This window comes from Falco biarmicus, chromosome 8 (genome assembly GCF_023638135.1).
Source record: "Falco biarmicus isolate bFalBia1 chromosome 8, bFalBia1.pri, whole genome shotgun sequence".
Classification (NCBI taxonomy): Eukaryota; Metazoa; Chordata; class Aves; order Falconiformes; family Falconidae; genus Falco; species Falco biarmicus.
The window spans coordinates 44,737,551-44,764,785 of NC_079295.1; the positions used below are offsets into that span (position 1 = coordinate 44,737,551).

Here is a 27,235-nt window from a genome sequence, read left to right on the forward strand (position 1 = left end):
TTCTGAAAGTCTAATGGTTGGAGAAAGTGTTCTGTCCAGTGCATGATCTTAATGACTTACCTACAGGACTAGTTGAAACCTGTTGAGAAGGTGGCCTGAAACCAGGAGCCTTGGAGTTGTCAGGATGCGCGTTTTCCACATGTCCTAGCACAGCGTTATTCAGAAAGGTAGACTGAACAGTGAAAGATGGGTCGGCTGCTGCTCGGGTAGAGAGTGGACAGTCTCCCCATCCTTGGTTAGCTGGCACCTGGTTGCTATCAAAAAGACTACTAAAGTGATTGAAAAGCGTTGCTGGCCCAAAGGTAGGAGGCAATGATTTGTTTGCTGGGTTAATGTGCATCTGAGAACCGTTCATAACGTTCATGGCTGACGAAAGCTGCACTGCAGCAGGTGGACCTTGAGAAGGTGCCAAAGGAACTTGATTCGTAACAAAAATAGACTGAGGATCTTGATGGAGGTTTGCATTTGGTACCACTGAATAGAAAGAACCTCTGGACTGCATCCTGTGAGTAACTCGAGGTGCTGGTACAGCTACTTGAGGTAAGTTACTGTTGTCCTGATTATCTGCAACAACTGACCTGGGTGACGCTAAGCTTAAAGGAGCAGTTTCTGAGCTGGATGAAAAAGGCATCGACATGGAGGGATTGATATCTGACATGCTGGTCGGCAGTATTTCATCTTGGACATTATTTAGCGGTGCAGGGCTACTCGATGGGTGAGTTTCAGTGACTCCTGAGTTGCTGCTAGCTGACATACTGCAACTACTTGCAACGGAAGATGGTGCACACTCATTTGCAGCGAGCTGGTCTGGTGCTGGCACCTTCTCTTTGGGTGCTGAGACAGCAGAGAAAGACTCTGCTTTAAGTGCGGAATGCTGTGTTTGTGGAGCATTAGATGGCTGAAATGCTGTGGGCACTTGCCCGTTGTTTGCGGGGGCAGAGGAAACTGAAGGCAGAGTGCTACAGGCGCTTGTCACAGTTGAAATTGCTGTTGCTGCAGCACTTGTCTTGGGAACGCAAGCAAACAACTGCTTTCTGACCGAAGAGGGAGTCCGATTACTGGTAACACACAGCGGTTGAGTGGAAGCAGCTACAGAAGAGACAGTAATGGGACAACTATTAGTAGCTAATCCAGGAGACTCTGTCTGTAAAATATTTCCATTCTGACTACCTACACGACTCGAACTACTATGCTTTGGAGAGCTGTTTGTGCTGCCAGGATTAACTGGTCTCACTGGGAATGGTCCCCAAGTGTTCGGTGAAGGTGAAAAAGTTCCTCCAAATTGGGCCATAGGTAAGCGAGGGTGCCGGATCTGTTGCATAGTTTGAGCAGCCAGCAAGGCAAAGTGAGGGTGAGAATAAGCTAGAGGAAGAGACACCGGAAAAGATGAGCGCACATTTGCTGGGACATTCTTGTTTAATTTGTTAGTAGGCTGGAAAGTAGACAGTGTTGATGACTGCGATGTGACTAGGGGTGGTGCTCCAAGAGGAAAGGAGTTCTTGTTTGAAGCAGTTGCAGTGCTGACTCCAGATGAAAAGTTTGCATGGATTGATTTGGTACTTGAAGCAGGTGTTCTTATATGAGTTTTAGGAATCAAGTCTTCTAGTTCCTTGGCAGGATCTTGAATAAGGGCATTGATGAGTTGCACTGCGTATCGCGTTGACTCTGTACCGCCCCTAGATTAAATACAAAAATATTTATCTTTTGCAAAAGGAAACCCCACTTCACGCAACATTCCATAGCCACAATTTTGTACTGGTATGCAAGTCTATTGTATGTTTACTCCAGTGATTTACTTCTTGACTTTGGCATATCTTAAGGATTATCTTTAAAGAAGCAGACCTTCAGCATTTCTTGGCAGCAGTAACGTACCTTCTATTCCTAGTAGGATAGAACCAAGCAGCTGTCTGTCTTAAAAAGCAAACTCCTCAATAAATGACATTGTGGACTAACTCAAGACTTTAATTTCTAGATACTGTACCTTATAGTGATCATTCTCTCTCCATTCTTATCTTTTTGCTTATCAACATCAATATGGGCACCAGTCACATCTTGAATTGCTGTGATGTTGCACCCACCTCTTCCCATTATTCTAGATACGACAGAAGCTGGGACAGATAATTTCTTTGACCTATATCACAAAGATCACAAATTTGTGAAACGTATTCAAGACTTCAAAGGCATGCAAAAATACCTTGCTGGCTAACAGGTGGCTGATGCAATATTCTTAAGTTTCAGGGCAGCAAGTGGTTTTCTGCTGATATTTTCTTCACCCTTTGGAGCCTCTCTAGAACTCCCCCCCACTGAAATTACTCATCATGCTCAATACCTGACAAGGATTTTCCAGAAGCGTTTTATTCCACCACTGTTGTGGCACAGACATATGTGCCTCACACTGCTTCAGAAACACTTTTGGATTTTACCTTATCTTGTGTACCTTCAAAGTGAGACAAATTCTTAGCTTATCAACCTAAATTTACATAAATAGCACCGCTTCAAACTTAAAAGCCCATGGCGTAGCTACTTTGACTGTTTATAGCAAGGGTTTACATAAGAAGAAGGTGGTTTCCCAACATCTTCCCAGTGATCAGCTCTGTAATACCACTTGCATTCACAAGCCTTTTAGTATCCATCTCTCAGAACTCAAGATCTGAAAGTTTATTGGTGATGCTACACAATGGTAGATGGCAGGTGGTTAAACTGTGCAGCTCTGATTTAAGGAGCTGCTGGAAGCCACTGTGAAGGCAGCACAGATTTTCAGAAGCAAGCTCACTGTCAGGCCACAACACTGCAACCCATGTGTTCAGCAAAATAAGTCAATTAAGGATTTTTCTAATTCACATGGTATTGGTGGGTCAGTGCAGGCATACAGTACTGGGAAGTCTTTGAACACGAGCTATGCTTGCAACCAGACCCCAGCCAAGGTCTCTCTGGGCTACTACTGTCCCCAGACTTTAAAGGCCGGACCTCTCAAGCCCATATACCACTTTCGAGCTCGTCAGTGATGTGCATTAGTTCAACACTGAACAATTAGTGGGGATTCAAAGGTGTTTCAGAAACCACTGTGATCACAGTGCAGGTGCCTCCAAACTTTGTACAGATCACTACCCCACCACCCCCTCCCAAAAGACTGCCACCTTCACCTTCCAGTCTTGGAAACGTGGAAGTAACTTGATCATCAGGAAATTATTTCTCACTTAATAGGACTTAAAGGAACCTCATTTTACTTCAAACACATCTAAATACATGGAAATGTTCTAAAGCATCACGTCATCTTGTCAAGGTGTTTTTTCTTTCCCCCACTACTGCAGAAGAGCATTCTACAACCCTCCCCATTCCCAAAAATCAGGTCCTCAGAGCATGCACTCAGGTCTCTTTCAAGGCTGTTTCAATGCTTTGGGCTTTCTTCCCCCACTCCCACCTCCAAGGCTCCTCTCTCAAGCTAGACATCCCAGTCACTCCCTCCCCAAACCAGAGCTTCCATCATCACCTAACTTTCAAGGTATGCCCACATTACTCACAGAGCTCCTAACTGTACCTTGGTCTGCTTCCACCTCAGCCCACTAGAAGCTCCATGCCACCACCCATGGAGACATTCCTCCTACAGGAGAGGTCACCCCAGTGCCCAGGCTCCCATCCACCACCATCACCCACTGCTGTTTCCCTCCCTACCCATCAAGCTCGATGGTTTTTACCTTGAGAAGTGCTCAAAACAGTACCTTTTTGCTCCCGAACAGCAGCGCCCTCCTCTCTGCAGCTGAAATTGCTCAATTGGTGTTGGCTGCAGAGTGTTGCTAGGGGGAGGGTCTTTCAAAACTCTGCCTACTTGCCTGTCAAGGGCAGAAGGGATGTTTTCATTGGTTACTACCTTGATAGACATCCCTTCCAGCCAGGGGGTTACTCAGGGGAGAGGGAAGGAGAACTGTTGTTGAGACCAAGAGAGACTTTTAAAAGAGGAAGACATGCAGCTCCCGGGCATTTTGCATATGCATCTAAAGTCACCAAAAAGCTCTCTGGTAGGATAAATGATTCAATCAGTCAGGGCACAGCAAACACCAGTGCTGCACTGGACTGCATGCTTTGTGGTCACGTTCTTTATAATGTAAGGCCTGACTCCTCAGGGATGAGGAAAGGTTGGAGTTTGGATGACATCTCTAGAACCCTACCACCTCCAGCAGAAGAGCAGACAATACCCAACCAAGCAGCTGAGTTGAGCCTATGAGACTCAAGAGACCCAGGAGGAGAGACGGAGCAGCTCCAGGGCCAATGGTGGGGTCTGTGTGCAGCCCTGGAAAATTCTGCTGCCTGTTTAATGGTTTCATGCCTGCATGACTCACCAAGTGGTGGGCAGCCTGCAATCATACATTCAGCAAGGCTATGTCACAGAGGAGAACCCCATTTGTGAATACAATAAAAGGCAGAGACCAAACCAACTCTAAATTACATTTTCAGATTAAATTGCCTTTTTAACCTTTATTAAGAACAGTCTGTGGCTTCCACTAATCAATGCGTTAAATTCTTTGTACAATTATGCTCTGTGCACATAGCCTAAAAATCTCTAAAACAAGCATATTTGGTCACTACCATTGCAGAACACAAACACAGGAGGGCATTATAAGTGCACCTGAAGCCTCTGACACTTCTATGTTTATGCTGTATTCCTTTTTGATAGAGGGAACAAAAAAGGAAAGCCAGGTGATCACTTCTAGTTACAAGTAGTAGACATCATAAAGGTTACAGCGGAAGTACTGGTGTGTTAAGAGCCATATAATAAAACCCAGTACATTTTCAAAGGGAAAGCCTGCTTCACTGAAAACCTTTAAATCTAATGGAATCTCTAGCACTCAGTTTAAGGCGACAACATTTTCCATGGAATCAGCAACCAAGATCATCACCCAAAGCACTATGAGTTTTAGCCTTGAAGATCATCCATCTCTCCTCTGCTAACATCCATCCCGCCTTTAGTTCACATGCAAGCAATCATTGGATGCTGGGGCTTTTCACTGCCATCTGCTCCCTCCCCCTTTTATCTTATCCCCACAGCCTTTACTCCACTGAAGTCACAGGTAAAATTTGACAACACAAAGGTTAAGTCAAATAACATGTTCATGCCATATTGATCTTAAGTTAGCGAGGAGATGCTAAAATTAGGATGCAATTTTTTTTCACAGCACTATAAGAGTAAGGAAGGGGGATAGATTTTTTTATAAATTAATCATACAACTAAGTAATTAAGCTTGTTGGACATTCTAATCCTTGAGAATAATTTACAAGCTGAAGAGCTCACAGAGTTTTTAAACACAGAATCGAAGTCTTTACCTTCTAACCACTTCTTTCCAGCCTTCTTCTCTCTTCTGGCCTCTTTTTGGACTAGTCAGATTCAGCTTTACATTTGGAGAGGTCAGAGGCAGGGAAACGGGCTTATAAGTAGTTGACAAAGAATTTGAATGACCTTCACTGTCAAGTCTGGGAACAGAAATGTGCCGATTATAATTTACAGAAGAAAACGACAGCATTACAGTGTACATTTCTGCAGCTTAAAACTACTAGCATGAACTGTTTTCATTCTTATTTTCCACCTGGAGCAACTGTTGGGTGACTTCACAGGTAATTTTTTTACCTTCTAATCCACAGCCTATATCCTTCCTCCAAGAAGTGGAGTGCTAAACTGAGTGAAGTAATACCAGAAGCACTAAGGACATCAGAAAAAAATAGTTTATAACAGGTGGCACACAGCCACTTAGGCACATCTTGATAATGTGTCTATACTATGTCCTCCTTTTCAAATAGCTTTTTAATAAATGGTACTTTTAGCAACAATGTCTTTTTATTACTAAGTACTTGAAAATGTCTTTTTCAGGTCTTATTGTTACAGATTTCCTGGAAACTGCTTCTACACCTCACTCCCCATTTTATGCATGGTTAACTGAGGCACAGGTATTTGAACACATTTATGTATTTAAGTCCCAGTGACATAAATTTGGAAGCAGGTGCCCAAATATCATTACCGGTACTAATACAGCTGCAGCAGTTCTAGTGGTACAAACATCACAAAGTTTGGGTGAGAGAGAAAAAAAATTAAAGAGAACAGGCAATCTCTTGTTAGGCTAACTGACCTATGTGGAGGTGAAAAAAAGCAGCACTGGGAGCCCACAAGTTTATCAGCAGCACTGAAACATACTCAGCAACATTCAAAAGTTATTGAAAAACTAGCCTTACGTTATACTAGCAAGGCATAGCTGGAAAATTTACAAAGGACCTCATGCTTCAGCTATCCTGCTAAGCATCACTCCTCCTCTTTACTACATGCAAATTTTTATTTATCCATTTTATTCTTCATTCTTTACCATATTTTACATTCACTGTGTCTTCTTGCAGGCAAATTGTTTGTTTATACTATATACAAACTTCAGAGATCTATCCACATTTAAGTAACCCAAGCATACTGATTATATGAAAAGCAATGTTTAGACAATATGCCTTTTAAAATAGCAGTGTCTTCTCTCTTTACCTTAGTAATTTCTAGCTCTCTGATAGTACATCTGCCCAAGGCATTTGAAAGTTCTCCGTAGAACTTTACTTGTTCTCAGGTAACTGTTAAGATTGAACCAAAGAGAACAAGAAAATGCATACGAAAGAAAAGAATGAAGTACACTGTGGAACAGTGATTCCTGGGTAGACTTTAAAAGCTTTTTTCTGCTTTGAAAATCTCTAGGTATGTTTTCAGAGAAGTGTTGTTATGAAGTCTGAGTTTATATTTCAGTTACAGTAGCCTTGGCATTGGCACGTCTATGACTAGAGAGAAGAGGAATTCAGGAAGAACAAATTTAGAAATTATTTTCAGACAAAGTCTGCCTAGTGCAAAAGCCAAAGAGCACCTGCAGAAGTTAATAAAATACACTAGCCCCGTTTTGATATTTACATACTGTCTTGCTTCCTAGGTGTACTTTAACAGAAGCACCACTTCCAACAAGGAGTTAGAAGTATGCATTTAGTTACTCCTGCTGTAGTGAACTGCGCAAGATTTCAAGGGTTTTTTAGGAGACCTTGGACAAAAGGTTTGTGTTCATAAACCAGTACGTAGACAAAATCCAGTTTCTAACATTCCTAAAGGTAATCCAAAACATACACCCCCCCAAACACAAGGGCTGACAAATCCACTCATTCTGCCCCTAATTTTAAACTAGGGGAAAAAAAGAAAAGAAAAAAAGAAAACCCCAACTCCCTTCGTGCTCTCAGGCAAGTGCCTCAATCAATCTGGCAACAGTCCTAACACCTGCTGCTCTTTTTGATCCTGTAGTGTTTGCGTTCTTATTGAAGCTGGGTTCTCAGCCAGCCAGTTGTCCTGTAGATCAACCCCCATACCCTCTCCCCTCCCTTAATGCAGGAAAAGAAAAAAGAAAACTATGGAGGATCAGACTCACACTGCTTATACATAAAAATAATCAAAGACTACTACAGATCCAGACAGGATCTAAGCTTTTTGATTCAGACCAATGACCTATCTAGAAACTGGTGTTATAAAAAGGCTCATTTTTATGTTTACGATTATATTTTATCTTCCAAACCATCCATATAGTCCCTGTACATTCACCAAGTTCTTGTGACTCTCACCTCTGGCTTGACAAAGTTAAATCAAACTGGCCATCAACCTGGCAGGTGAAATGCTCAGAGTCATCAACTTCTTCCCTCCTTAAAACAAAGAAATTGCAATTCAACTGAGTTAATGATGAAACCATAAAACAATCAAAAGGTAATGAAACCACTTCTGTAAATTGATTATAAGTAAAGCTGGCATTTCCTTTTTCAATTCCCAGCATATTCACTTTCAAATCTATTCTAATAAAGTTGACAATGCAACATGGATGCTTAAATAGCACAGAGAGGTAACTGGCTCCTTTGCTGAAGTAGTATTAAAAACTAGCTAGCCCGTTAAAAAAAAATAATCTTACCTTCACCATTTCAAAGAGGTTGCATACAACAATTTTGACAGTGTTATTTAAGAACTACACAAATAAAGCAAACTCAGTTTCTCAAGACTTTGGGAATGTACCAGTTGGTGTATAGCTTAAGCTACAAATTTTACATTGGCATAGGTAAAACTCTGTGAAACAACAGGGAAGCAATATGGCAGTCTCACCTTGTTGGTGTTTTTGAAGCAGAGCTGCTCGTTTTTTCTTCCTGAGAGGGGATAAGTAATGAGGCATAGCGCCGCTCAGACGAATTTGTATCCATTGTGAAGTTCAACTCTTGGCTTTTCCCTCCACTGCTACTTTCGCTATTGCAATCTGTGCTATCCAAGTTATCTGAATCACTATTCCCACTTGCACCACCACCTCTTGGCTCTCCATTTATTTTATTTTTATCTGCTTTTTGCTGTGCTAGAGATATATGCTGATCTGGTAAAATTATCTGCATGTTCTGAGGAGTCTCTTTTGTTTTATTTTTCTTATTTTTTCTATTTGTGCTGGGGGTAGTCACCACATTAGCTCTCTTCTTCCCAAAGGCATTTGTGAAAGTAGTTGAAGTTGCAGAAATTCCAATTGTAGTCGTAGTAGTTGCACTAGGAGGCTCTATAGGAACTTCTTGATCCACTGAAAGAAAAGCCGTTGATATATTGTCAAAAGCCACAATATACAGAAATCAGTGCTCTGACTGAAGACACTACAGCTGAAATTATGCTCCTTGTTGAGCTGTCAGACTATTTGCACCACATTCAGCTGTAAATCCTCCAAGAGCAAAAGACTTTTAGGAACAAAGTAGGGTGGAGTGGAGGTGGGAGGGGTGAACAAAAGACAAAGGGGCAGAGAGAAAGTGAATAAAGGAGTTTTGCCAGGAACTCTGACTGCAGAGGGAAGAACCAGTGCAGAAGCAACAATGTCACAGTACCAGAGAAGCCAGCTTTTAAACAGATTCCCTTACCTAGATGATTAATGAAAGGCATCCCCACAACTACATTGTTCACAGAAACACTTTTTCTTTACCTTCATCATCATTTTCTTCTTCATCATCATCTTCTTGAAGTTCCAGAGTTTCTTTAGGCTTGTTTTCTTCATCTTCTTCTTGTTTTCTTTTTTGTTCCTCTTTCTTCTTCTTTCTCTTTTCCTTTCTTTTCTCCCTTTTAGCTGCAAGAGCTTGTTTTCTGCTCTCCTCTCTTGACTGTATAGGATAAAAGGATCCATATTTAAAAACATTTTCACACAGACTGAAATATACTTAGAATTCAGATCTTCCCTAGAAATCTGAGGGGAGGGAGAAAGGAGAGAGCACAATGAACTAGAACTTTGCCATATACTGAATCATTATGCAGAAACTGGGAATACCTTATGGAACAACATGGCTAGTTAGTCCCAAAACTTCTAAGGAATGACAACAAAGTAACAACAAAACCAGAGGTACTATAAAAAGTATAATTTTACTGGATAACCAGCAAATCTCTGATCACTTCAGTCCTTTCCCAAAAAATACTGAATAACTTCATTAACATTCTTTGCAGCAATGTTCACAAAGATCTCAAAAAGATCTCCCAGAATATTTTACAGAAAAAACTGCTATAATTTTAACCGCTTTTTTTTTTATATATGGAATCAGCCAAGTCAACTATGCAATACTGTAGCTTTGCACAGCAAGTTATAGGTGTTTAACAAGTCAGCCATCTGGAAAATGTAATGAACTAATAATATGGAGCTTGTTTGCCAAAAACTGTAAAAGCCTCCATTAAAAGAGCCCGCTAAAGAATGCTGAAGAAGCATCTGCATTACTCCAGGACACTTCACAGTACCCTTGGTGAAGGAGAAGTTGATTTTCTCCACTCTCTGCTCAACTCCATATAGCTCATCGGGCAGCTTAAGTCCATAAAATGCTCATGAACAACACATCTTACACAACTTATAATATACCATGTATCACACCACCAAGACTGAAGACCAACATTACTCACACATCACCTGTCATGAATGTAACTTGCTGAAGTAATGCAAGAGAGCTACTACCTACAGTTAACTATTGACAAGTCCAAGCTTTACTGAAAGGGACAACAGAGTGGCTGAAGCAGAAGGCAGTTCTAATTTGCCACCCTCAGTGTATGCTTCACTTTTTGTGTATTAGAGGAAAGAAAGCACATACAATCACAGCATGAAGAACTACTGCCCCAAGAAGCATCAACAGAAAACACAGCCTATAGATTAATATATAGTTCAAACAGCTATGCTACACAACAGCAACTCTCTACTCACTTTTTCCAGGTCTAGCTCCTTCAGCAATATAGTTGCATTCTTATTTGCTTCTGCTGCCTGCTGGTCTTTAGCTTTCACAATTGTCTCCACACACTGGTGACACTTTTTCAACAGGTCCTGGAATGCAAACTTGTCTTACTACCTCCATAATAAATTAAAATTGACGAGTAAGGCTTGCTCTACAAATGTGAGATTAGCTTCCCTGTATTTGTAGACATACAGACTACTTCAACAGAACAGGACTCTGAATGCTGATTACTTTTTTTTTTATTCTGTATTAAAAAGGAGACGTACATAAACCTCTGAATCAAATGCATGTGAGAACATGTACATTCAGATTTTGCATACTTAAGAATTCCTCATGCATATATTTGCTGAAAATAATGAATAGGGTCTTTTCCTGAAGTTGAACTCACCTTGTCAGTTATTGTCGCTATGTATCGCATGCATTCAATATCTGAAGGAAACTGGTTAACTTCTTTCACCAGGAACTGAACTACTTTCACATGCCCCTAGAATAGGAAAGAAAATTCTGATCTCTTGTATACAATTTTCAACATTCATCATGAAAATACAAGTTTGATATCTCCTAGTCCAGTGCAAAAGACTAAAAATAAGCAAGAACATTCCTGGTAAGCTGCTGTTTGGGAAGAAAGGTAATTACTGTTTGCTCAGTGTTGCCAGCACATCTGCTCTTCTACATCACGGTGGCAAAGACAAGCTCTCACACAAGTAAATTTATTTTAAAATACATGGACCAAAACAAAACAGGCCCAAGGGCAGAGGCAGCTGTTCATGTTTTTAATAACAGGCCAGATGACCCTCTTTAGACCCCACTTGTCACCCCAGCCCACTCTTGCTACTCACAACACAGAGCTAACTTAGATTGTTCAATTACAAGGCAAATCTAATCAGGGAACTGGGCCACCTGAATATTATCCTAGCAAACACATTCCTTTGCTGCTGGATCCACTCATTGATGGGGTATACTGTGTAACCACAGAGAAGTACCCAACTGTTGCATCTGAAGTTATTTGAAAGCAGTGGAGGGACAGCAGTGGAGCTCAGTATTGCTGTTTGTCAAGAAAGCTGTACACTCAAGTTGGTATTTTGTTAAAGGCCAGGCAGCTACAGTTAATAAACTCCTCAGCTATATAGCTATGCTCCTTGTGTTCAACAACATAACTGAAGAAACAATGTTCTTCCTGCCAAGAAGAAAAGGTGGTGACAAAAGAGCCAACTACACAAAGTGTCCCACTCAAGAACAAATAAGGAACAGAACAGGAGAAGCACAAAGGAATCAGGACAGCTTATTACAGACTGGTATTTTGCTCATCTCAAAAGCAGGACTGAAACAAGCAGTTGATCTGCAGAAATTTAGAGGGGACAATGGTAATCTCGAAACAGTAAAATATCAAACAGTGCAAGTTTTTGGACAGTGTATAACTGGAAATAATAATGTTAACATGGTTTATGGAGCAAAGTTTTTCACCTTTCAAAAATTAGATCTGTGTGAAGTACACAGATCATGATTACTTTAAAGCAGGCATTTTACCAAAATAGTAATTTTGCTGTGTTAAATATATGAGTTTTCCAAAACCAAGCATTCTGATTTAAGACCAAATGAGAAATTCTTGTTTTGAAAACATTTAGCATTGAAACATAACATTGTTGGTCTCCTACCTTGCGAAACGCTGACATAAGAGGTGTAATTTTCCGATTATCTGCAGCATCCACATCTGCTCCTGCTTGCACAAGCAACTGAACCACATCATAGTGACCACCATTAGCTGCCAACCACAGAGGTGTGTTTCCTTTCTTGTTACGAACATCAATATGTGCTCCTCTAATAAAGTACAAGTGTAATCAAGTGAAACAAGGTATGAATAAAGGTGGAAGTCAGGAAGTAAGGCCGTGAAAGATCAGAGTAAAACTCTATATATAACTTTAATTACAGTGACTAGATAGAAAAATTCTGTCCCTGAAATCTGCTGTTTTAAGTTGCAATGTAGCAACACAGGAATTATTCAAACCACCTCACAGTAACAAACACTCACTTCATGTAGCCTACTGCACCACAGCAATGCAAATAGCAACCACGGGTCCTTTAAATCATCATTAATGTGGTGGCTCCCCCCAGGACAAAGAAGCCCCTTCAGATTTCAGCAGTGCACACGGTTATGCTTGAAGAGCTCAAGAGTTACTTTCAGACTTTGCCTCCCAAGTGACAGCTGGGAAATGCTCATATGGGAATTGTGGATTAATACACAGCCAACAGAGCTGTGAAGCCAGACAGTGTTTGCCTACCTCTGGTCCCAGCTGCCTGCTTCATTTAATTAACACTGAAGTAGCAGGATACACCAAGATAACAGTGGAGAGTAGGGAACAGATACCACATCCTACTTCTGCAGCTTCCCATTCCCTTTACTATCAGATGCAAGAGGCGATGTAAACAAGGGCACTCTTGCCACAGAAGAATACAGCTACAAAACCAATGTGCTGCTAATGACAAGGAATAATTTACCGATTAATCAGGAGCTCACAGAACTTGTAGTGACCCTTATCTGCTGCAATTGTTAAAGCTGTATCTCTTGAGGAAGGCACAGGCGGAGCATTAACATCTGCTCCTTTATCAAGAAGAACCCTTCCAACCTCTGCATATCCTCCTGAAGCTGCTTCCATCAGAGGTGTGAGACCAGTCTGTGCAAGGAGAGTAAGTTACACAGTGTGAAATTTGTACAACATACTTTGGCTAAGACACAAATGATTTCTACACTGGGAAATCAGATTTTTTTATTTAGCTGCTTATACTTAGTTTAGAAGCCTAACCTTCAAGCATTTTCTCTCTCAAAAAAGACCCAAATAAAACAAAAAAAACGCAAAAAGAACGAATACTCTCGGGCTTTGATTTATACAATTGACTAAGTACCACCAGATAACCTGTCTCAACAGCAAAAACAAAAGTTTACAACAGAGATTCTGTAAAACACAGATTAGAACAGATCAACGTTCTAAACAGAACAAATGAAAACACAGGTGTTTCTAAGAAAATGCTCAGAAACTAGCTTTATTGCTTTTCTCTAGCCTCCCTTAGCGTTGAGACTGATCTGCGCCCAACTTGGTTGCCAGGCTAGACTATTAAATAAACTTATACCAGCTGCTAACATGCCAAACTGACCATTTGAGAGCTGGCTTTTATCCATATCCCCTTTTCTCCAGCCACAGTCATTCCAGAAGCAGGCGGGGTAGGACAGACACAGCCATTATTTCAGCAGCTTTAGGGGTTACCAAAAATTCCTTTGTGCTGGGGAAATCAGTCTGGCTGTGTACACAAGCTTAAAGCTTGCTTTATGGTAGGAGACACAAAGGCGTCCCAGAGTACCAAAGGATGGGACCTGTAGAGCATTTCAGAGGCACAGAAAGTCACAGTACTGAAGCCACAGGTTCTACAGTAATGTAAAAGTTTTACAAAGTTTGATTGCACTACTTCTGTTGTAGACAAGACCTCTGTTCTATATGAGAATCACCAGAAGCAGCACTATTCTCTCCTGCCTAGACTTTACTGATATGTAAAAATATGTATAACCATCTGTTCTGTTAACAAGTATCGTGTCAAACTTAAACTTGAAAAGTTTCTTAGTACTACAGAACAAGTCAATCTAAGTTTCATTATGAACTCAGAAGGGCCAGTCAGCTTTTCCCTAATGCAGAAAATTCATCATCGATGTTTCTATTTAAAAAAAAAAAAAGAAAAAAGAAAAAAGAAAAAAAACTTATTTCAGAGCATTTAATAAGTCCTCTGATGCAGTAAATCCTCTGAGCCAAGACAGCTCAAAGTAACAGGGAAATCTGAAGAAACTTGATGACTCGGAGAAATCACCTGTTAGGAATAAATCATAAGGAAAGGTGATTCACACACTTACCTTCGCCCTGTGCTCGACATTGGCCTTCCTGTCCAGAAGTAGACTGACCACCTCTGCTCGGCCTTGGAAACAGGCCAGGGTGAGGGCTGTATTCCGGTTGGTCTCAATTTGGGCATTAATATCAGAGCCCATATCAAGCAACAATTTCACTGCTGGTACATGGCCATTCATAGCAGCCAGCATCAGAGGAGAAATACCTAGCTTACTACCAGTCCTAAAGGGAAAGAAACAAACTGCAGTTCCCAGAACCAGAGGAATGCTCTGGGAAATAAGTGTGTCTAAGAGGGACAAAATGTTTTTTGTAAGCCAGAAAGAAACATATAACATACACAAATATAGACATTGACCTAAAATACTAGCATTTTTTAACTGATTTGGAGAAATCATTTAAGTAACTACATGCAATAGACAATTGTAATTTATAAAGGAAAATACATTTCAGCTTTTAGACATTCAGATGGCTGAGGCACACATCAGCCTTAAACTACATATACTAAAAATGAAGGCTGCATCTGATCAGTTCATAAAAACACATGCTTCTAGCACAGCTGCATTTCTAACTTGCTCAAAGTGATAGAATATATGTAATTTTTCTTAAAATGAATGAAGGCTTAAGGGACATAGCTGTGTAAATTTGTTCCTCTTACTGAAAAAGACATCTTCAAGCAAACACAGAGCTGGCCCAAGTGCTTTGCGTCATTCCTTTACCTGGTTCTACTGGAAACAGTTTGACTTCTAGATCCCAGAATGGTGGAAAAGGGAAAGAATAAGTTTCCAAACTGTAATAATCCCTTAAGATTTAGGTATAAGGCAGATGAAATTTTTGACAGTTAAAAGCAATTTAAAAGCACTAAGATAACATGAAGGATAATATCAGTGTAGAATGGCTGCAAGGAGGTCTGAAAGCACTCAAGATTCCAGCCTATGCCTCAGTACATAGCCAACAACGGAGTGTCTGTGCTATACTGCAGTTCATCTGGTGTACATAGTACATTACCTTGAATTAATTTCTGCCCCCGCATTGAGAAGAATCTTGATGATATTAACGTAGCCACCAGACGCAGCAAGGCTTAATGGCGTATAATCAGACACATTCCTATGTTCTTTATTTGCTCCTCGGGCCAACAGCAAATCAACAACCTGAAAAGACAAGCATGCACATTAAAAGATACTGTGGCTTTGCTGATTACTCAGGAAGTGAAAGGATGTTATCACATCTTCAAACCTTCCAAGTATGCTACCAGTTTCCATTGTCAATAGGTAAGATTCTACAGGAAAACCTCTCTTTTGTTTTACTTTTATGTATGTGCTGTACAGACTTAGCAACTTATGAATACATCAGGTAATCTCTGTGGGTTGCAGCAGTGCAACACTTGTCTTCCAGAAAGATTATTTTACCTAATCAAAGATGCAAGGCCGTAAAGTGAAGCTCTTCTTGAAGTCTGCAAACAAGGGATCTATCCCACTCCCATAATGTCTCACACTGAGCCTCTCTTTCAAAAACTCCCACAACTTTAATTCAAATGACACCTGAGCCAAGTCTGACCATCTTTCCAATAAAACACATGGTAATGGAACAAGTGTCAGGAAGCACTTCTCTATCAGAAGCTGTTTAAGACAAAAGGGGGGAAATCTGAAATACTTCTGGTGATGTACTGCACCTTAGTGGACCTCATTTTATTACTAACAGAGGCTAGGTGATTTTCAAATAAGCTAGAAAAAAAGGTTGCCAGCTGCTAAGCCAGAAACAGAAGAGGCAGATTCTGGCATAAGGAAAAAAATATAAAGAGGAAGAACAAAAGACTTAAGTAGTTCAATAAGCAATGCTACCACAGGCCAAACTGACGTCTCCTTTTATGTGTGAGCAGCACTTTCACAGTTAAAGATCTGCAATTCAGAAGTCAAAGTGGAAACTCTGAGTTTTGGCCAATTGTTTTAAGCTTTAGAAGTTCCCAAATTTACCACTCCCGTATCTGGCATAGAGCCCTTTGCCATCTCCATGCCATCTTCTAAGCTAGTATGCCCATGACTAACATAGGAAGGATTTAACAAATCCTATTTGGACCAAAAAGAAAAAAAAACCCACAAAAAACCCCAAACAAAAACCAAAACAGAAAAACCCCACAAAAAACCACACACAAACCCAGCTCAGAGAAAACTGAAGCATCCTTAAAAGACTAGTGTAACGTATCCTGCATCTGCACTTATCAGCTCTGCACATTACCACTAAAACCATGTACTGGCAACAAAATTCCAGTTTCTGTCCTTGTGTGCCTGCACCAGCTGTTTTAGTTTTGAGAGTAGGGGAAAGCGTAATGGAAGTGTGCAGTAAATACAGTTATTCATTAAACATCTCTACCTCCCTCACAAAAGTACTTATCTCGCAAGGATACATCAACAGAAGAATGACCACAACTTACAAACATTAGCTAACAAAACTGGAATACCCAAGGGAGAAAAGAATAAATCCCCTTTCCTCTTGCAAGAAAAGAAATACCTGAAACAGCTACACCTATACAGGTTAAAAAAACTTCCAGAAAAAAGATGATCTATTATACCATCGAAAAAAAAAACCCCTCCAAAAAACCACCGCCACTGTACAAAAAACTGCCTACAAAGCAAATTCAAACCCACTGAGGACAAGTATGTCTATACCTCTTGGCGTCCACCAGAGCATGCCAATGAGAGCGGAGTATCCTTTGTACGCTCAGACTGTGCTTCTATATCCCCACCTTTGTCTAGAAGAATTTCCACTACACCAACATGTCCAGCAGTTGCAGCCAGAATCAAAGGTGTAAAACCTAGTAACAAGAGATCATGTTAAAAGCAGCCTTGAGAATCTCAAAAGTTTTAAAGCTGCAGAAATACACAAAATGGTTAATGCACAATGACATCTATTGAGCAGACATCTTCCCCAGACTGGGAGCTTCCTGGTATAGGCCACAATCTCCGACCCTTTCCTATAGCTTACTCTTCTGACCCTGACACATCTTATTCCAGCCAAATATAGCCAAAGACTCTTCAAAGGAAATCTAAACAGTACTTGCACTCATCAGTTTGGATCAAGTTCTGAACAACTCATCTCTTTAGAGAAGTTGCAGCTTTCCACTTAATTCCTGTTTAATAAAGCTCCAACAAGTGAACACATCTGCACTGTGCCTGCTGCTTATTTCCAGTAGTCAATGTGAGCTCCAAGGACAGTGGCAATGTGGGTTGTTTTTTTTCTCTCAGCTCTACAAGATTTGAGATTTTGCTGAACTCAGTTATTGGTGACAATAGGATACACAACCTGACAACTACTCCCTGTTAGCTTTGTCAGCCAAGATTTGCTATTTACCCCCATTAGCTGCTCTACCTAGTATCTAAGGTCTTTTGTAGAAGGTGGATCATAAAGACAAAAGCATTTCACATCTCACATATCTGCTTAAGATACCACTCAGACGCAGCTCCTTTCAAAAATACACATAGAAAGGCAGGTAATGTCCCTGGCTATATTATAGCCAACATTTCTACATGAAGCACAGGAATGCAATTCTACATTTTTGCATGCTGTGATAATTCTCTGGAGCAAAGAATCCCAAATCCCAATTTGAAATTTACTGTTTCAAATTGTAGTTCATGGTCAAACTGTTTTACTGTTTTAGCTTACCTTTCTTATCTCTGTGTTCAATATTGGCACCACGGGCTATCAGTACAGATACAAGTTCTTCGTGACCTCCCGCACAGGCAAGGGTCAGAGCAGTGTCGTGATTACTTTCAGTCTTCACAGTTGGGAAGAAAAAGAAGTAGATATTCAGAAAATAAAAATACTTTAAGATAACTTTTTAATACCATACTAGATTTTTTTTTCCTTTCAGAACTTATCAGAAAGCAAATCCACTCAAAACCAGTTGCAATTACTCACATGTGCATCGATGTCAACTGAAGGATACATAGGGAGCACTGACTGCGAGGGCACATTGCATGATGCCTGTGAACAAGGCTCAGACGTAGGGGATTCAGTAGCGTGCGAGGAGCTGGTGGAGCCACTGGGCACTCTGCTATTCACAGCTGAAAAGTAATACCAAGTTATCGATCCACTCTCAGGAATGCCACATTCTATATGAAAAATATTCAGTCCTGTTTAACTGCAACAGTCTAATAACAAAACAGTAATGGGGGGAAACAAGTGTTCCCAAACCCAAACAGGTTGGTGTCTTGCACAAAGAAGCCTTCTGGCAGTTGAACAGTGTAAGCATCGTCTCTGAACTGTGTTAAGTTAGAAAATATTTTTATGAATTAGTCTGTATGCATTGCGAGTATGAATTATGAAGGTTATTTGTTATCCTTTTCAAATTGTAACCTTCACTGTTAAAATTCAATCATATGCTCACTTTAAGCAGACAAATGATTCATCACTAAAGCACATACCTAATGTGCAGAAATACAGTCTCATTCTGGAATTCCTACGTTTTTCATGTAAAGGTTAGTGCATACCTAGTCCCTATAGCAGGTTTTCAAAGCAAGATGACTGACAGTAACTTACACCATTAAACGTGTCTCAGAGTTGCAACAACCCAGTAAATAAGGGTAGAAGAAAAGCAGACAAGAGGGAGCAGTCAACAAAAATAAGAAAGCTGAAAACTGTCTGTGCTCCCTAAAATTTATCCTGATTGACCCATCTGTAAAAGATTTCATCCTGAAGATCTAACACAGCTTGGTGTCACAAGGAATGAAACTTTTATATTGGGGGGGGGGGGCGGGGCGGGGAAGAGACTCCAGTTTTATTCAACTAGTTTTAAATGAACCTTTACCAGAACAAGCAGACATATCCTTGCACATACGTACTGCAGGGCCAAGACCTCTGCCTGCCTTTGTAACCAAATGAGAGTCTGAGGGGAGCCGGAATGTGTCTAAGGCTCAGCTGGGATTACCTGGCAGGAAGGTCTAACAAACCTATGCACTAGCTACGAGGGCACTTTAACCATAGTAAGCCATGCTAATATAGCAGCTGGATTTGACAAGTATTGTCCCTGCTGGATTGCCAAATTTCTATACCTTGCAGTCTCATTACATGGCATACCTCGTTAGCATTTTAATTATTTCAAAATACACAATACCTTGTAGTATTCCTGCAACAAGCAACTGATGGAAAACACTAACAACTGCAGGTAAGCAGCATCATTTTGTTTTAGTCCAAGTGTTTCAAGCAATACAGGAAGATGAAGGATGAACTCAAACCTGCGTACAACTTAAATTTTTGCAAACCTTCCCCAGCTCAACCTTCCCTATTCCACTGACACATTGCACACCAGCAACTACTCAAAGGAAAATGGTGCAGACTAAAAAGTCTTAGTAAAATCCTCACCATGACCAGTAACACCACTAATTCAGCCTACAGGACTGCATACCACAACAAAGGAGACATAAGATTAGAGAAAGTTTAGGTGGGTCACTTCAGCTGGGTTCTGGAAACACGGTGGGGGGTTGTCACTGAAATTTTGGGAGGTAACAAGTTTTCAGCTGTAGTTTTTAAGTAAAGCAATCTCCTTGCTCATAAGCAAAAACCAGCATTAACATTTGGCTACCACATTTAAGCAACAAAGTACTGTATCTGAACTGAGAGTTGACTCTTGCTCGAGAAGGTTGTAATGTGAAGCAAACCAGGTTTGTATTAAAATTTTCCAATATAAAAGCTCCCACTTCATCTCCTTACTATAGATTACCACTTTTAGCAGCAGATGAGCATTAATGCAATACAGTTGTTTTGCTCAATGCACTGACGTGCAAAATACTACTTGGATTTCTAAAGATTATACCTTCCAAAACACAAGACACCAAATCACCCTTTTAAGGACTTACAATAAATCAAACTGGTCCTTCCTCATGAAGGACACTGGCCAAATGCTTTCAGATCTTGCAACAATAAATGTGTCTAAAAACATGTGCATGGGCTGTGCATACAAAGCAGGGGTATGCAGAGGGGCTCCACCTGACCCAGTTTAAGGGTCCTTAAAGTAATATATTTAGTGCTGCTGTCAATGGTTCCAGAAATTCTCTGTATTTCACAACCATGACTGAAAATGCCCAAGTATTTCTTGCATACTTTACATTTTCATCATGTGTTTGAAACACATGAATGTGTGCTAAGCGCTTCACGTGCACAGTAACAATGATGTCAAACATGAGAAAGAAGACCAAAGGCAATAGAAATGTAGATAACCCCTGTACTGATACCCCAAACTCTTGTTTAAAATATAATCTAACAAACAGACCTACAACGCACACTGATTAATCATCCCCTCTACTGAGTTGACAAAACTGCAGGATTTTCTGAAGCGTAATTATCTATTTCCTTAGTGTGGCTGGCAAGCTGGCCCAATGGAGCATCAACATAATTCAAGCCTTGTGGAGCAAAACATGTCTGAGAACTTCTACCTCCAGTTTCACGGGGCTGATTTAGCTCAGCCCAAGTTACACAAAAACATACAGTTTTTTAACTCAAAGTTGACCTTGCAACAATGGTTACAACATCCCTTCACATACATTTGTATGAAAACAGAGTTAACTTGTATTTCCAAGTCCATTTCCGGATTACCAACCTTGATCACAGATGGTGGGACAGCTACTGCTCCTCTGAACCCCATGCAGGGAGACAAGGTCATCTCACCGATGGGACACAATGGGACAGCCACCTCTCTGCCTCTGCCTCCTGCTACCAGGAGCCCAGCCATAACCTCTGGGATGGCTTCATCAGTCTAACATGGGCCCCAGGGAAGTCAAGGATGTCTTGCCAATCACTTGTAGTTAGAAGGTCATACTCACAGTGCCAGAAGCTAATGTGCAGTTTCCCCATGGAGCAATACCACCATACCCACTCCAGACTTTCATCTCAATAATTGGCATTAATGCAGGAACAACTGCGGCAATGTAACTTAGCAGTGGAGAGCAGCGCTGGCACTGCCCGAGACTCCAAAGCAAAAGACTAGCTGGAGGGCATAAAACCAACCATGGGAGATTATCACCTTCAGCATCTCTATGCCATATTGCAGAATTTTAACAGACTAGAAACACATATGGCTTTCATTCTCTGAGAAGACATGGGGAAACTTTGCAACATGCAGGAAATGTTCCTTCCTACTGAACAGGCATTTTGTCTTTTCACCAGGAAGGGTGCTGATAAACACACTGATAGCCAGACACTGGTTTAAATAAAATAAAAACCAAACAAACAACACCCCAACCCCACCCCCCCAAAAAAAAGTCACAATGTGTACCTCAAATCTTTATAAAATACTCATTTTGTGACATAGGTTTTGGATGTCTCCAGAGACTTCAAAGAATTTGTATTAAAAAATAAGTATTTTTCTACACATGGCAAAATCCAGGTTCCCCACATTTTAAGAAGGGCTTGCAACCTTCCAGAGGGTCTTTTGTTCAATCAGTGTGAAGTTGAAGACAGGTCTCCAAAGACACTGATGACTGTTTTCAAAAGTTATGAAAAAGTATCACAGGACCACAAGTGAAACACAAGGAAGAAAGAACTTGGTATTTTATCTAAGTAAGACTCTGGAGGCACTGGTAGAACCTCAATCAAGCAGCTCTGGATGAGACTGCAGCTGTAGTCTGAAACTGCCTCTACCTAACTGCTGTCATTCCATGAGCATGGACATTCACAGACACTGGACTTGGGATTTCAGTTTCCCTTTCCTCAAAGGAACCGGGATTTTCAGGACAAAGAAAGCAACCCTTTTTCATGACCAATAAGTCTTTCAGCCTGTTCCCACAACTTCTCAGTAGCATGTTACTGCACTGAGGCTTTTGCACATTGCTAACTCATTTTATGAGCCACCATTTCTCACACCAGATTATCCTAGTAATCAGTTTTACTCCAAACAACAATCCTAAATACAGTAACTCAGATGTCATCTTCCAAATCATGATCTTAAAAGACCGCAATTCTGTATAACTGACCACAACCATAATTTCTGGACCAAATAACATGTTTCTCAAAACATGCCTGGAATGGGAGCTTGCAGGAGGAGAGTCAGACAGAAGCACACAGAGATGCCACCTCCTGACTAAAAATACTGACTGATTAAAACAAATAGGAATAAAAATACTCCAACTACAGACAAAACCTAGCACCAAAGAAAAGAAAGTTCCTCATCTTGAATACCTTAAAACACAAAAAAGCTTCAATTCAGATACTGCCAATTAAGAAATCTAATATGGTAAATGCATAATGTGAACTGAACTGAAATTCCAACTATGGAAGACAAGATGCTTCAAGTACACACAAATGTGTACTAAGTAACGAAAATTAGATTCAAAACATCCTCTCCTATTGGAAGATGTGATCCAAAATAATTCATTGCTTTCCCACCCTAAACTGCACAACGTCTGTATCTCTTCTGTAAAGCCAGTTTTGACTTACTAGTCATACCTTCACAGATAGGATCAGTTGCAAGATTTTTGCTTCAACACATATAAAACTCTGTTAGAACTGAAATGTTCTGGAGCGGAAAGAGCTCCTTCATTTTTAGATTCTACCTGACTTTCCAAAGGTTACTCTGTTACTTCTGCATAGCTTTATGAAAGAGGGGACTTGGATACACATCTACCAGTGACTGACTGCCAGTGAAACTTCTAGCACTTTGCACCTTGACATCAACCACCTCAACACCTAGCAGCTGAGAAATTATGTCAGCAGACTAGCAAGATAAATACTCTATTTATGTGTGTTGTCACAATTAGTCAGCAAAATAAAGATTTGAGGCTTTGTAGAAACGCAGCTTCTCCCTTACAACTAGTCTCAGCTGAGGCTTTGGAAAACCTGCCTCTTGTATCGCCACTGGTAAGAGCAGCAGTAAAAGGTGTTTCAGTGCAGAGGCCAAAAAGCTGATTTAGCATTTCTTTTCTTCTGAAGCAGATCTGATACAAACTGGAATACTCAGCAGCAATAAAAATGTTCATAGCTCTTCTAAACTAAGAGTCACTCACCACCATTACTGCACACCAAGGGCACACTTCATCAGCACACCCAAGTGCAAGACAACTTTCTCTAAGAGACAGACTTCCCACACACCAGGCACAAGCCCCTTAATTTTATCTGGCATCTGTAGCACGCATGTAAAAATCAGTTCTCGTAACAGTTTCTATTGCTCAAAACTTCTTTACAAAATTGAGGGCTGTTGGGCAAGTTTGTGGAAAAAGGCTAAGTGTGTTTTATATATGGATCAAAGAGTTTGGAGTATGAATAGGTAGATTTACAGTTTGTTTTTAAATGTACATAAATTTGAGATACAGTAGGATTATAATTTAAACAGGGATCACTCTTTTACACAGTCTGGATTTAAGAAGTGAGCAAAATACCTAATTCTCTTTAAACAACTTTTTTTGGGGGAGGGAAGTAAAACTTGTGAATTTCAGAAGAAAATATACTTCAATAAAGCAACATCAACACATTTTTGTAGAGGCCTCTGGAATAGAACAGCTGAAGTTTCCTCAAGTTGCATTTCTGTAACTACAGTTTCCAACAGTTGTAGAAGAACATGTTATTTGTTTAAATTTTGGAAGTTAGTAAATCTAATTTCTTAGCAAAAACTAAACAATTTCTGAAGATGAAGCAATGTCTATTCAAGATTTTTTTTAAAAATTATTTTTAAGATAAAGCTTTTCCGGTTAGTGGCAATCTTTTTTCGAACAGCGCAGTTCTCGCATTCAGCTGATGCAGCAGTTATTCATCTTGGGTGCACTGAGTATTGGAAGTAATACACTACTGCTAACCATGAAAGGGTATATTACTACATGGTCTTGTGTTAGATACGCTGAACTGTCAGCAACAGGAACTACTCCCAAGATTAAGCCCTTGTTGATTATGTTTTGCATTAACCATTCAAATTCTCCTCCTCACACATTCCAATACCAAATCTCAAGTAATAAAAATCAAGAATATTCCAATTGCATTTCTGTTTTAGTGTTGGCCGAATACTCTGAAGAGCACCATACAGTTGGGGGGAGGCACACTATGTCAGAAAAGGGGGAACTAAGGCAATACAAGAGGCTTTCTTTGAATTCCACTGTAGAGCTGAAGGGAGCTGGTACAACACAACACACTTTCATCAACTGTGGTTTCCATGGAGGTTGCAAAGTTGCAGGTAGCCTCAACTTGTATGAGATTGATGCAATTACGATTCTAGAAGCCCACAGGAATGCCTGGCAAAATGTCTTACCACACATTTCTACAGCCTTGAAATGAACATAAGAGGACAGGGCAGTGCCTACCAAGGGGGGGGCAGCGAAGACAGGAAAATAAAGGCTGAGGGACAGACACAAGGTGCAAATAAAAGTGAAGAAACACTGAATTAAAAAACAAAACAAACCCCAAAACCCACAACACACAAAACAAACACCACACCACACACACACACACCCCAAAACTACAGACCAGACAACACTGGCTACATCCTACATACCTCCAGCAGCAATATCAATCCTAGTCAAATCCATGAAATTAAGTCAACCAAAATGATACCTCTTTCTCCACAGGAGACTCACACAACCCAATCTGTGGGAACCTCCATTCCTCTTCACACCGTTATCAACAAATGGAAACACGTTTGGACTTTTTGCTTTTCATCCAGAAAAAAGGACACATCTTTTGCCATGTTATATCTAACAAGCAGATATTCCTGTGTAACAACCAGGGTTTAGAGGGTATTCTGAAAACACAAGCCATTACAGAACTGAGTGGTTGTGCATGGATTCCAGGTTGTGTTTAAACTGTAGCAACACCTCAAGCAGCAAGGAGAGAGACATATTTGTCCATACAAGTGACAATAATTTGGCTTTTTCTAGAGATGGCTACTACATTGAAGAAAGTCACTGAGGTATAAGCCTGTATAGAAAATTCTACAGAAGATATAAAAAACTGTCACAGTTTCAGGCCTCCTAATGGGCACTACTAATAACCTGTGATAAGGCTTTTTAAAGCAGCACAGAAAAAGATGAAGCCAAAGGGGCTAAAACAAAGTTTTGCACTTTGGAAAAAAGATATTTAAAAGTCTCATGTTAGAGCTGGAAGTCACTGTTAGGATTAATAGCACTAATCAGGAACTTTATTCTTAAGCAAGTATTCCCAAACTGGAAAACCCCAAGATGTTTCTGGAGGGAAGGAGAGAGAGGGAAACGGAGCACACAAATTAATGCAATAATAGGTACATTTCTTAACCCACCTGCTATTAGGTCATCAAGAGTGTCGGTAAGCGTCTGTGCTGGAGTGGCAACCATTAATCCGTCTGGTTCTTGAACTAAGAGCCCCTGTCCAGCAATTTGCTGCTGCTGTCCTACATTCTGCTGATTCCCTAATGCTTTCTGAAGTTCAAGAGACTCTGTCCCATTATAACCTAAATTACTAGAATAATTACATTGCGGTGCTGGCAAAGGCTGGGTAGGGACAAACTCTATTTGTTCAGCAGGTGGTTGAGACTGTTGTTGCTCATCATCTTTAGACAAGATTGTGTCAGCTTGAGGGAACCCTGAGAAGTTACCCTCTGGCAGACCCTTACTGGCTTCCACTTCTGGGAAGACCCCTGTAAGTGGGCACTGCTGCTGCAGGGTAAGTGCTGTGTCTGTCTGACCTTTGGTCTCCAAATATTCTTTGGTAAACTGCTGTTGGGTTTTCATCTGCAACTGCCTTTCCACCTTCTGCAGCTCCTTCAATATTTTCTTCTTCTTCTGTACTTGTTCTTCTCTGTTCTTTTTAAGTTCTTCAATCTTATCTTTATTTAAAGGTTCACCTTGAATTAATTCCAATGATTTAAGTTGTGCTTTTTCAATAGCACTAATTCTCTGTCCAAGTTCATTCAGCTTGCCTTCAGTCTCTTCTACTATGCATTCCAAAGGCTGGTATGGGTGAAAAGGTGGCAGTAGGTCCTTATCTGCTACCTGCAGGGAACTTGACTTCTGCTTGGATGCACCTAAGCACATGAAAAATGTTTGAAAAAATGCCATGCTGAAGACACCCCAAACCTCCCCTCTCACCCACCAAAAAAAAAAAACAACCAAACAAAAAAAAAAACCAACCAAACAAAAAGAAAACCACCAACCAAAAAAAACCAAACCAAAAAAAACTTTACAACTAACACTGCACATCTGTCAAACCACAGAAAGGTAAACCCTACACTCCATGTTAAGACAAGAAAGGACAAAGCATATAGCTAGATTTTTCAGTATTGATCCTAATATCCCTTTGAACACAGCTATTTTAATCTTAAGGAATAAGGAACTTTTACGGTTTCTGACACATGACAATGCATCCAGGAAATGCAATCAGCAAGAAGAATAAGGCAATTTAAATAATTTACTGAGTTCCCAAAGTTGTTCTGATGTGCACAGCAATTAAACTAAGACTATTTTCCAGAGGCTAACTTCCAACAGCACAGTTAAAACCAAGAGTAATCTGTATTTGAGAGAAGACTAACTCTATAGTAAGATCACTGTTTTGAACTGTAATTGCTCCAAACACTAGAGCATTCCACCTTCATGTTACAAACAGAACCCTGTCAGTACAGACTTAATGTATACAAAAAAATCTTTGGCGATCTAGCACCTTTTTAAAAGTTCTGAGACAAAATTAACAGCTTGCTTGCCTCCCTCTTTCCAGTAACAAATTAACAATTCTGTCACTATTAAGACTTAAAACTTCAATATAAAACTAGCAAGGAACACCAAGCCAGGGCAGTGCTTCTCTGAGAGCTTACTGCCTTCAAGCAAGCCAAAGTTACTTTCCTGAATGCCACACCTGTGAAGCCTCCAGTCAGATCTTGCTCATAAGGAATTGATTAAGTGCTGAAATTTTAATTATGACATCCGTGCAAGAAACTTTAACTACAAATGTGTAAAGTTTTAGCCTGATCAAATAATTTTCTGCACTAACACTCATTTGCTATACCCAAACAGTGATATCTGTAACTTAAAAAAACCAGACTCATAAAACTAATCATTAAATGGGGAATTAAAGTTATGTACAGTTTGAGCCATGGCTTAATAAAGTTACCTACACATCACACAATTAAGTGAAAATCTGAGTGCAGG

The 27,235-nt window shown here is 40.3% G+C and overlaps 1 protein-coding gene across 18 annotated transcripts in view; it reads right to left on the reverse strand.

Moving 5' to 3' along the window:
• The window catches only part of ANKHD1 (ankyrin repeat and KH domain containing 1), a 117,161-nt gene that overhangs the window by 13,636 nt on the left and 76,290 nt on the right, over positions 1 to 27,235 (reverse strand). For 10 of the 18 annotated variants that reach the window (XM_056350656.1, XM_056350647.1, XM_056350651.1 and 7 more), the window contains 17 exons: positions 25,375 to 26,118; positions 18,063 to 18,208; positions 17,808 to 17,919; positions 16,814 to 16,959; positions 15,156 to 15,298; positions 14,159 to 14,372; positions 12,760 to 12,935; positions 11,919 to 12,081; positions 10,652 to 10,747; positions 10,236 to 10,352; positions 8,985 to 9,159; positions 8,141 to 8,594; positions 7,615 to 7,692; positions 5,320 to 5,466; positions 3,720 to 3,830; positions 1,982 to 2,131; positions 61 to 1,676 (listed from right to left, as the gene is read on the reverse strand). In XM_056350656.1, coding sequence (XP_056206631.1) covers positions 61 to 1,676; positions 1,982 to 2,131; positions 3,720 to 3,830; positions 5,320 to 5,466; positions 7,615 to 7,692; positions 8,141 to 8,594; positions 8,985 to 9,159; positions 10,236 to 10,352; positions 10,652 to 10,747; positions 11,919 to 12,081; positions 12,760 to 12,935; positions 14,159 to 14,372; positions 15,156 to 15,298; positions 16,814 to 16,959; positions 17,808 to 17,919; positions 18,063 to 18,208; positions 25,375 to 26,118 — 4,788 coding nt within the window. The remainder of the gene's footprint in view (positions 1 to 60; positions 1,677 to 1,981; positions 2,132 to 3,719; positions 3,831 to 5,319; positions 5,467 to 7,614; positions 7,693 to 8,140; positions 8,595 to 8,984; positions 9,160 to 10,235; positions 10,353 to 10,651; positions 10,748 to 11,918; positions 12,082 to 12,759; positions 12,936 to 14,158; positions 14,373 to 15,155; positions 15,299 to 16,813; positions 16,960 to 17,807; positions 17,920 to 18,062; positions 18,209 to 25,374; positions 26,119 to 27,235) is intronic. The other 8 variants (XM_056350649.1, XM_056350659.1, XM_056350653.1 and 5 more) reach the window with 3 other exon arrangements.